The sequence below is a fragment of the Xenopus tropicalis genome, chromosome 8, assembly GCF_000004195.4.
Source record: "Xenopus tropicalis strain Nigerian chromosome 8, UCB_Xtro_10.0, whole genome shotgun sequence".
NCBI lineage: Eukaryota > Metazoa > Chordata > Amphibia > Anura > Pipidae > Xenopus > Xenopus tropicalis.
Genome location: NC_030684.2, coordinates 88,258,613 through 88,270,353, shown reverse-complemented (window position 1 = coordinate 88,270,353; position 11,741 = coordinate 88,258,613). Strand labels below are relative to the sequence as shown.

The 11,741-nt window shown below is 36.2% G+C and overlaps 1 protein-coding gene across 2 annotated transcripts; it reads left to right on the top strand.

Moving 5' to 3' along the window:
* The first annotated feature begins 1,034 nt into the window (after positions 1 to 1,034).
* On the top strand, positions 1,035 to 11,734 carry serpina10 (serpin peptidase inhibitor, clade A (alpha-1 antiproteinase, antitrypsin), member 10). 2 transcript variants are annotated; one of them, XM_012969464.3, is made up of 5 exons: positions 1,035 to 1,122; positions 4,005 to 4,714; positions 5,397 to 5,670; positions 6,705 to 6,852; positions 8,569 to 11,734. In XM_012969464.3, exons 2-5 carry the CDS (start codon positions 4,015 to 4,017, stop codon positions 8,758 to 8,760), a joined length of 1,314 nt encoding a protein of 437 aa, XP_012824918.1. In that variant the 5' UTR covers positions 1,035 to 1,122; positions 4,005 to 4,014; the 3' UTR covers positions 8,761 to 11,734. The 2 variants fall into 2 exon arrangements, with proteins under 2 accessions (XP_012824918.1, XP_012824917.1); XM_012969463.2 differs by having other exon boundaries at positions 1,047 to 1,122; positions 4,002 to 4,714.
* The last annotated feature ends 7 nt before the right edge of the window (positions 11,735 to 11,741 follow it).

The following is an 11,741-nucleotide window of genomic DNA, read 5'->3' as shown; positions in this document are numbered from 1 at the left end:
TAAATATATAAATATATTTTTGAGTTGCAAATTGTCCCATTTTAACTGTAGATGTAGAACATAGAGCCTATCTGGCAACCTGCTGTGATACAATAACTTGCCTCTTCCAACTATTGTACTGTACAATGTATTTCTCTACATGAAATCTCTAATAACTTGGGTTCAATTAATTAATTTTCAGTAGTCTTAGGGGGGCATTTATTAACATTTGGATTTTAACCACAAATAAATTAATTTCCATGAATTGAAATGTAATTTATCAAAAGATCCAAACTGAAAAACTACAAACAAAAAAAGATGCAGAAAAATCGCAAAAACTCCAATTTTTTTTTGTATTTTTTACATAAGCCAGCATAAAAGAAACTCTAAAACAACAAAGCAAAGAAAGATCTTCCATTTCTAAAAGGGACATCTGCCACTGACTTCTACATGATCACAACAGGTTTTAGATGATTTATTTTTGCATTCAGATTTGTTGTTGTTTTGTTGCATAATAAATCGTAAAAAAATCAAATTTTTTATAAGACAAACTCATATTTTGGTGACAAAAACCCCAAGCCAAAAAATGGGGTGTTAGTAAATGTATGGAGACCCAAATTACGGAAGGACCCCCTACCTGAGCATTCTGAATAACAGGTCCCATACCTGTTATAGCAATAAAGACTGCTCTGCAGGGTCCTCTAGGGGCGTAGGACCCATTTTCCATAGCAGATAAAGTAATTCAAATGCAGTGGTTTTGGTACTTGTGTCAATAAACAAGATACCAAACGTAATTCATGGCTCGAATAGCGCAAAGGATAAAAGCCTTAATTATGTATAATAGGACAGAATTCTCTCAACAGTTTCTGTGCTTATTTTGCACCACTGCAGTACAGAATAGGAAATGTGAGAGAGTCCTGATAAAAGAGAAATGCTAGTAATAGATATACATGCATTGGCGTTTTTTTTCTCTTGGGAAATGTTTTGGTGACATATCTGTGTGCACAGCTGTTAATAAATAAAGGAAATGACTTTGCTCATTCTTTATACTTTGTATTGCTAAATATTTGTCAAAGACCACTGATGTTGGACATTAACCTTTGGCTGCATTAGTATTTCTGCGACTGAAACAAGGCAACACTGGTAAGAACTCACAATATTTAGTAGTAACTATCGATAACTATAGATACTTGGTGTAGGTCCAAGCAAGCATTGTCAGTGCGGCATTGTTTCTGATTCTAAAAGTAATTCAAAATATATTTTGAAATAGAAACCATTACAGAGAGTAAACATTTATAACAGTAAAATGAAATATCTTTTACAGACTCCATTTAAATGATACCCCCAGGGTCACATTATAAATGGAAGACTGCTTGCTTGACGTTACTGACCAATGCATTGTTCAGAAATGATATTTTATTATTTTACATAACAGGAAATTCCATACTATGCAAATAATATAAAAATATATATAAAAATAATGTCACTTTGTAAGATTTAAATGAAATCCTAATATAGATGTTTAAGTGAATCTGCATTATAAAAAGGCACAGCCAGTGTTACTCACACCTTCCATTCACTGATAAGAACAATAAACATAATAATAAGAGGAATGAGAACAATCTATTAGAAGATGTTTTAAAACTAACAAAAGCATTTTGAAGCTTTAAGTATCTCTTTTATTAACTTTTTAAAAGAATTCTACAATAAATTGTTTGAGTAACATGATAATCACTGAATAAAATGACAATGAAGCCACTTTCAGGGTGTTGAAGCCGGTAAAACTAGCCAGCAGATTGGAGATAGAAATGAAATGAATGGCATTTACACTAGATTTCCCTGAAAGTGACTAATGCTCTTTAAAGTGACAATGAAGAAGTAAATGTGCTGGTTTTACTATGAATGGTGTATTAAGGATAATACAAATACAGCCTACACACAGTATATCAATTTATAATTTCTCCACTATTCCTAAGTGATGTTCATAATTGCAGTCTAATTGAAAACTAAAGCTCCACCCTAATTTAACTTAAATGAAATTGCCTCACTAACACTGGAAAATGTCTAAGCAACGTGCAGATGTGCAGAGGTGATGGACCAAACTGCCAGTCTTTTTCTTTTTCCTTTCTCTTTCTTCTGCCTTGACATTCCCATGCTAACACCCCTTTGCTTTCCTCCCCTCTCCTCTGCTTAGGAACATAAATATGCTGTTTATTTAGATATCTTTGTGGCCTTTCGCATTTGCTTGTCTGCAAAAATCAAAATACTGTTTTAACAAATTTCTTAGTATTAATAGCCTGACTCGAGGGTACACTGGCATGGTCATAGCAATTCTCATGTTAAACTTTGAAGAGGCGAATATATATTGTGACCATTGTCCTTACGAGCTGAAGTACTACTAATGTTTTGGGTTTTTTTCATGAAGCTCAGCTTTTTCTGTGTAGGGGAGTGCAATAGCTACTCCACACTGTAACATGAAATGTAATCAAATTCACAAACAGAAACAATGGCGCTGAAATAAGAATAAAAAAAATTTCATGTTACGATGTAATATTTTTCATTTCATTAAAGGGGACCTGTCACCCAAACATAAAAAGCTGTATTTTAAAAGTCATTTTCAAATTAAACATGAAACCCAAATTCCTTTTTTTATTAAAACACAAATTATAAATTTAAAAATTCCAGCTGTCAATCATATATTGACTACTCCTCACTTATGCCTTAGGTATAGAGGCGAGGCATAGAATTACTTCCACTTTCCACTGAGCAGTTACTACACCATGTAATTGTGTAACCAGTGCATGGGCATGGGTATCTGATCCCCACATTCTGGCACATATACAAGCTTTTGGGGTGATACAAAGCTTGCCTTACTAACAGTGTCCACAAAATGGCACCTGCCTGCTTCCTGTGATTTAATCATTCATATAGTGTACGTGAAGTTTATTTTACTTGACAAACACCAAACAAAACAACTTGGAATTATTTTCTAGGGTGACAGGTCCCCTTTAAGAAGTTTTATTACATGCACAGCACACTTGCGCAAACTAAAAAATTAACAGTTGCAAACCTATTGTAGCAAGAAATGCAAAGGGTTCGCAGACTGTACACAATTTGTGTCAAAGCAATATTTTAGTTCCGTTGTGACCCTTTTTTCCTTTATGAACAAATATTACGTTCCCCATAGCCTTTATATGAATATCTATTATTAAACTCAACCCGTAAATATAAAACAGTTATGGTTTGGTTTTATAACCTAAGTGGTACATGTAGTGAAAACTAATAGCAAAGAAATCCCTTTAGAAACTGCATTTCTAAAACAAAAATCAAGCCCTCTCAGTATTCTTATCACTTTATTATCAGGCCTAAGGAATACACATGACATTTTCTCTGCCTATATATTAACATTACACTTTAGTCTGATAGTGAAGCAATCTGTTGCCTTCTACTCCATCTTTAGTATGAAATGACAGACACGGCATCACTCTGTCAGTGCAGATTTGAAATTATACTATTTTATGGCGAATTGTATACAAAAGTGCACACAAAAGATCAGTAGAATAACGTTGTTATATGAATGATTCAACTAATAATAAGCAAGTATTAGTCGTGGTAGTGTTATCAAAACTGTTTAGTTCTATTCTCTCCTATATCAAAGTGAGTAGCTAATAACACAAAGTAGTAAATAAATCTTGAAGTATAAATAGCACTAGTGTTGTGATCCATATACAAGGTGCACTTGATACATATACTAACTGACCACACAGATAACATCTCTTGTGAGCATCAGATTAACATTTACAATACAAATGATTTTACTAAGGTCTCATTCTGTAATGTATGTTAACAACATGTGAAGGCTAATATTTGCATCTGGCTAATGGAAAGTGAATTTTTATCTAGCCTGAGACACAATTTTTTTTAATTAGTAATGGAAATGAATATGTTTAATTCTGAAATATTTCACTGAAGTCATTTTAATTATAATTCATAATGTACTGTAACTGTATTTCCATTCTTAGCAGAAGAACCACTATGAAACGCACACTGTGGCTACTTCTTCTCCTTCTGATTGGACTGTGCATTGCTGATCATGCTACTAAACAACAAAAACCATCGAGGAAACAGAAAGTGGATCATTCAGAATGCAGCAAGCAGACCTCTGCTGCAACACTGATGAACTCTAGTCTCCCATCTGGAAATGAGGAGCAGATCCCTACAGTGCTTTCTTTTGCTAATGTGTCTCAAATGAGCAGTGATTTTGGGTTCAATCTCTACAGAAAAATTGCAAATAAACATGACAATAACATCTTTTTCTCGCCATTTAGCGTGTCATTGGGACTTTCTTCTTTATTGCTTGGAACAAGAGGAAATACATATGACCAGCTATTACATGGGTTGAACTATAACCCATTTAAAGACCAGGAAAATCCCTATTTGCTGCCAGAATTGCTGAAAACAATTAAGGAAAAAATTGCCAAAAATGAGGAGTTGGTATTGAACATAGGCAGTCTCTCATTCTTACACGAAACGTTTTCCATGAAGGACGAATTTGTCAACCTGACCAAGAAGTATTTTGACATGGAATACGAACTTATCGATTTTCACAGCTCAAAGGCAAAAAACGAAATCAATGCTTATGTTGAAAAACTGACAAAGGGGCTAATTTCCAATTTTTATGATTTTATAGATCCACAAACTAAGCTTCTCCTCCTTGACTATATCTTCTTCAAAGGTAGATTACCATCTATTATGTGCAGGTCTGTTGTGTAATGGCACAACATTTACCAAATATTTTCAGGTACAACAATGATAATGTCATTAATTATACACACACAGTGAAATATACCATAACAAAACTAAATGATTTATATATTTCAGAGAATATTTGGAAAACCAAAGGTTTTACATTACTGACCTGCTAGTGCTGTTGATGCACATCTCTTATTTGTATATAGGGGAGATTTTAAGGTCAAGAATGGAGCAGAGGGAAAATCAGAACGAAAATGCCCGATTCACACTTTTTAGCACCTGTACTCAGACGGAAGCTATATTTGTCAGTGCAGATACACAGAGCTGCGAAAGAGATTGGGTCTGCTTCTGTATGCCTGCCGTAGAAACGCAACCTGAGAGCAGCGGAGCCAACGCTCTGTGTGCCCTTGCCCATATTACAGAGAAAAGATAAATGTTTAATATATAGTATATTATAATCAAACTTATAGTGACTTTAACCCTAAACTGGGCCACTTAGCCATTGATTTTGCTAAAGGGCTGGAGCAGCACAGCAAGGACATTGATACAGTGGCAGTGTTGAACTGAGTTGAGCTACAGTGGGATTAAGCAGTCCATATATATTGCAGTGCTCTTCTCCATGGGAAACAGAAAATGTAATTTACATTTTTATTCTTCTTTCTTAGGAAAATGGCAGTATCCATTTAATCCAGCATTAACTGAAGTAGACTCATTTTTCATTGACAAATACAATTCTGTGACTGTGCCAATGATGTACAAAACAGACAAAGTGGCATCAGTATTTGACAAGGATTTATCCTGCACTGTGTTCAAGCTACCTTACAGAGGCAATGCCCACATGCTAATCATCAAGCCAGAGAAAGAGGGAGATTTTGGGATTTTAGAAGATCATCTAACAAAAGAACTAATTAACTCTTGGCAAGCAAAAATGCAATCAAGGTACAGTATGGACTCTGTTGGGAAGATTGAATCAATGGAAAGATTGTCTCTTTAGATAGATCCTTAGATAGAAAGAGGAGTGCAGGGAAGGGCTCTGATTTCATTGGTTGATGAAACTGGTAGATAGTAATGACATCTTCATTTTCTTCCCAGGGCAACAGATCGCTTTTTTCTGACAAAATAGACAGCATGGTAAAATTCTAGCACTGATTCACAAAAAAAATTTGATGCTGGCCTAGTTTGCTCTTTTTTAAAGAAAATGTAGATAGTATAGAAGCACAAATGCTGATATTTGCAGATACATAACCAGTGTGAGTTAAAGGACATGCAAACCTACCTACCATGTATATAAGTTGGGCACATCTCCCCCCACCCAAACCACACCATTTGTATTGCAAATATCCCCTTTGTTGTCCAGTACTATCACATTTTCCTAAAACACCCAGCTCATTTTCTCATTATAAGTGGTATTTACATCTGCAAAGGCTTAGGACCGGAGGTTAGGAGAAAAAACATATTTCTCCAGCAGAGTGTACAGCTAAAGCAAAATTTGTATGGAAACCAGCAGAGCCATCTCTTCACTGGTTGCCAGGCTGGAGGTCATTTTTAGTAACCTAAGTTGAGAAGAACTGAGCATGCTCAGTAGCCAACCAAGTTCCTAAAGGAGGGGGCTGAGTGGGTTACAGGAGAGAAGTAAGTAAGGGGATTCTGCAGCCTTACTATTAATCTTTTAACAACTGGAGTGACAGGTATTGGTCTGTGCTCCCTCAGAGATTACCTGACAGGAAATAATGCAGCTTTACCTGTAACAGGAAGAGATTGGCTGATGTGACCTAACATGTATGGGTACCCATAGTACTTAAAATGGCAATTTTCTATTTAGGAGTACCCAATGGCACATACTACTAAACGTAGTAAGTATATTTTTTATGAAAATGGTTTATTGAGGGTTACTCAAAATTAACACTTCAACTGTGTCAAACTAAATTCCAACAGCGGTAAATTACAAAGGCTTTACATTTGTTTTCTTCCAGAAAAACCGACATTTTCTTTCCAAAATTTAAATTAGATCAGAAATACAAACTAAAATCATCACTAAATGAATTAGGAATAAAAGAATTATTCACTGGAAAAGCAAATCTGACTGATCTGACCGAAGAACGAAATTTAATGCTAACGGAGGTAAGAAAGTCAATATTAGCTACTCAGAGAAAAACTCAGACAATTACATAGCTTTACTGCTTTTGTTCTATGCCAATAAATTGTATAGACAAATTGTAAGACAAAACCCTTAACTGTGTAATTTTACAAATCACCACATTGTACATGGCACCTTGAATTAAGAATATTCTCAGCATATCAATTCTCTTTGCCCTTTGTGGTCCTTTTCCATCCACTGATATTAACTCATACTGATAGGACAGAGTATATGCTGGGCATACTGAAAATATATAGTGCTATAAATATAGAATATTAAATGGGTTCAAATACAAGCTTAAAACACCATAGGGTTGATTCTCTAAAGTCGCTTATCGTGTGCGTTAAATAGCGCGCAACCGAATGCATTAATTTTACCGCATTGCGTTAATTCTCGTGCAGAAATAATACTAACGCATGATTCACAAACACTTAGAAGCGCTAAATATCGCATTAGTCTATGCGAAAATTAACACCTACTTGGGGCAGGCGGTAATTATAGAAAAGTACAGTTCATGAGCTTTTGGCAACACAATATGGACTTTGCAGTGGGCTTTATTCAAGTATGTGTTGGCCCTAGAGTGATGCAGCCTCCAGTTTGCAGGGAAATGGTCATTTTCTGAAAAGTAGTTTTACAAACGTAATGGTGTGTATGGCTAATATGGCGTGCGCACGATAAGTAGCATTAATTAGCGCGCACGACAAGAAGCGCGCTGAGTTAATTAGCACGCGTTGCATCGAATACCGCACGAAAATAGTCTCCGCGACTCAAATAACCCAAACAGCATCGCGTCTAAATTAACACAAATATACATTTAGTGAATCGTGCGTTAAGACGCAAAAAATAAGACGCAATAAAATTTTTACGCATGCTATAAATAGCGCTAGTTTTAACGCACTTTAGTGAATCAACCCTCATGTTTTTTTTGCCCACAATGCAGCTCATCAGTGGTGCACCCACAGGTTTAAAGGACAGTAACACCAAAATATGCAAGTGTAGAAAAGTAATTACAGTAAAATGCACTGCACTGGTAAAACTGGCCGCGTTTGCTTCAGAAACACTACTATAGTTTATATAAAGAATGCTGCTATGTAGCCATGGGGTCAGCCATTGAAAAGAGAAAAGGAACAGGTTACATAGCAGATAAAACACCATTATATTCTAAGGAGCTTATCTGTTATCTGCTGTGTAACCTGTGCTTTTTTTCCAGCTTGAATGGCTGCCCCCATGGCTACACATATATACACTTTCATTTTTTGGAGTAACTGTTCTTTTAATGTGCACTAAATAGACATCTGTATCCATGAATGGTGCGCTGGCAGGTTCAATTTTCACTTACCACACAAGAGGAGGCGCTTTGGTGGACAAACCCAATGCATACTACTTGATTAATTTTTAAGGTGCAACAAGAAGTGCCTGTGTGCAAGGAATACATTGGGAGCTTTGTACCTACTGTCCGTCTGAAGGGACTGTATTGCTCTATTTTCAACATTGGTGCAATGAGTAGCCTTCTTATAATAATTTATAATTAGTAAATGGGTTTGCTATTTCTTGCTCTAAATAGGGCAAAATTAAAAAAAGAAGCCAAAGCCACATTCTACTGCTTGATTCCAATGAGCAAAGTCAAACAAACCAGCAGTTGAGTGAGAAGCCCTGTGTACACTGTTCATTAAACTACTGTATTTTGTCTTGGGTTTTAGATTACACAGCAAGCCATGATAGAAGTAGATGAAAGAGGGACTGAAGCGGCAGCTGTGGCCGGGGCAGAAATTATTGCATACTCATTGCCTCTGACCATCAGAGTGAATCGTCCATTCCTTTTTATGATATTTGAAGAAGCCTACCAGTCCTTACTGTTTCTTGGACGCGTCATGGATCCAACAAAGCTTTAAAGAGATTGTCCTCAATAACAGAGAATGGAAAAGACATTTATTAAAATCCCATTTGTATTGTATTTGGTGGCAGATAATCACTTGATATGTTTATGCCTCTCATAGCAGATCCCCAGTTATGGTAACACGGGGCCACGTCAGAAAATGTATAGATTTTTTCTTTTTAAGAATTTTTTTTTCCTAGCCATGTGCCATTTTGTCTTGAGGAGTCAGGTGTGAAATGACTTGTGCTTATCTGCCACGAAATGATGTGTTTGTGTTTATCTGCATTTTAGAAACCTCTAACAATAAAAATCACCCACAGCCTCTAGCCAAAAAGGAAAATTTACATATAGAGTTAATTTAAATCGATTCATGCGCTGAAAACACTGAACAGCGGAAACCTAAAAATGTCAATAAGATTTAATTCACTGATTAATTCATTCAGCTCCCCTTTAGTCAAACTCACTATTCATCATAGGTAATACAAGCCGTGAACCTCACCTCTTAAAAGGGTAGTTTTTACATTAACTTTTTGTATGTTATAAAATGACCAATTTTTAACAACTTTTTTTAATTGGTCTTATTTTTTTAATTTGAATAGATTTGTTTTGTTTTTTTTAATTACTTGTCTTTACTCTCTCCAGATTTAAATGGGAGTCACTGACCCTCCAGCTAAAAAACTCTGTTTGAGGCCACATTTTTAGGGGCAGATTTATAAAAACGTATTAACAGAATATATGCTTTAAGTCCAACATTAAGTTCCAACTTCTGTGGTACAGAGGGCCGGAATTTTTCTGACCTACATGGTGGAGGGCCGATAATGAAAGCTGGTTTTGGCCCTTCCCTTTTTTTCAAACTACACCTATGTTATCACATGAGCTTTTAAGACCATACCCACATTAATAGCGTGGTAGCGCAGCAAAAACCCAAACGGTTGGTGCTCACTGCAGGGGTATCAACCATCATTCATATGTGAAAGAATGATATAATGTCATATTAAGACACACCCTTAAATCCATATGTCTCCTCCTCCTGTGAGGATAGCACAGCACCCCCCAGCATATAATTACACACCTTAGGGCCCCCACACTCAGGTTGAGCCACTCTTAAGTAGTAATCTTTGTGCTTCTGAAATGTGCCCTTCTGTGTATACAGTGCTTTATGCAAGATTTTTGTCACCTACTATGTCCCTTCCTTGCATGTCATTCATTAAATGCAAGGTATGAATGCCAGGGGATAATACGAGCACCATAGCCATGTACTTAATGCCGTCTTAGGTCAACTACTTTGCTCTATCATGTACCCAGTAATTAAATATTTATATTATCAATATATGTGAGGGTACAGTAATGCTATTTACCTACTCATAGGTAAAAGGAAATGGCTCTTTGCTAACTTTAGAAAGTGTATGCAACTATTTTGCCACGTTAAACAAGGGTACTTGCACATGTAAAAGACACTTAATACAAATGTTGATGCATGGTAAGGCCTACTAAGCCTTCCGCAGTTTCCCAAAAAAAAGTGGCCATGCAAGTAGTGGAAGAGATTTCATTAATATGGGAAATAATAAAAAGTATATTAGGCTTCACCTTAATACTGACTAATTACAGTTGTTGAGGACAACTTTTGTAAAGTAAACCCATGTTGAAGGAATGCTCTATTTCCTAGGACACACACTAAATTAGATTTTTGCTTTAGCTCACCTTACTTGCTGTCTACTCTGTACTACATACTAGCAACCTTCTTTTAAAAGGCTTAATTATGAAAAGACCAATATGAACAGTAATAAAGTCTAATTAAGATCAGGACCTCAGCAATCTCTTTAAACAAGCGAAAAAAAATAGTTGTTTTTCAGTTCCTTTAAAGGGTGCCTTTTTAGGTTTGAATTTCTGTTATGAAAACATTGAAAGGGATACTGAAACTAAAATCATGAAGGTACATTATGACAAAAAAGCAGTTTCCTAGGCATGATGTTCACTGGGAGTTGGGTTGCACTCTGCATTCAGCTATGTAAGTGTGCAGCAAATCCCCTCAGGAGTCAGGCCAGGAAATCTGAAGGGCTTTGCTGCCAGAACTTGGACAGTGAAAAACAAAAAGGGCTCATCCAAAAAAATCAGGTCTTGGAGATGACATACAATGATAGAGTAAAAGTGTCAATAAGAATCATTCGCATCAAACACTGAAGTAGCAATCATGCATATATAGGCACAATGGTTGCACAACAAAGGTGTATTTGCGTCTAAAGCTGTTCTTTGCTGCTCCTACTTGGTGCCACTACTTCCATCCTGCTTCCTCTTGTGAATCATGCACAGTGCACCTACTGACAAAGGGAACCCTCCTGCCTGCCTCAAAGGACACAGCAGCTTGGGGGTTCCCACTATGGCCTAAGCTAAATGATGCAGACAAACAGATATTCAGCTCAATTTTGTTTGATTATCATTAAACTGCAAGTGCAACTATGATTGTTTTAACAAATTGGCTGCATTTGTGTCAGAAGCATTGTCCCCTCAAAGCCACAATGACACAGGACTTACAAGAAACAAATCTGAATTGTGGGTAATAAAAACAAGGCAACTTGCACCAGAAATTGCACTTGCACTTGTGATTGAGGCCTATATTTTAACAATGAAATATCTAAATACTTTCTTGCTCTTTGCCCCTAGTATCTATGAAGATGTTACTGGTTCAACTTGTAGTTTTAGCCTTGTCTACACTGCCACTGTTGCTCAGGCTGACTTGCCACAAGCTTGATTATCACCTTGCATAGCCCTCCTACATTTCTATAATCTCCAAAAATACAGTAACAGTTCTGGCATGGCAGCATCTGAACCAACTATAATAGAACTCTGTGCAGAAAATGTGAACATGCCAGTTTTTATAGAGCTTTGTGTCTTTAATATATACCCTTTAACAGATATGAACTGTGTTGTAAATCCCATCATTTAAAATGTTGCATACTATGAAGATAATAAAATGCCTTCTTACTACTGAATTATGAA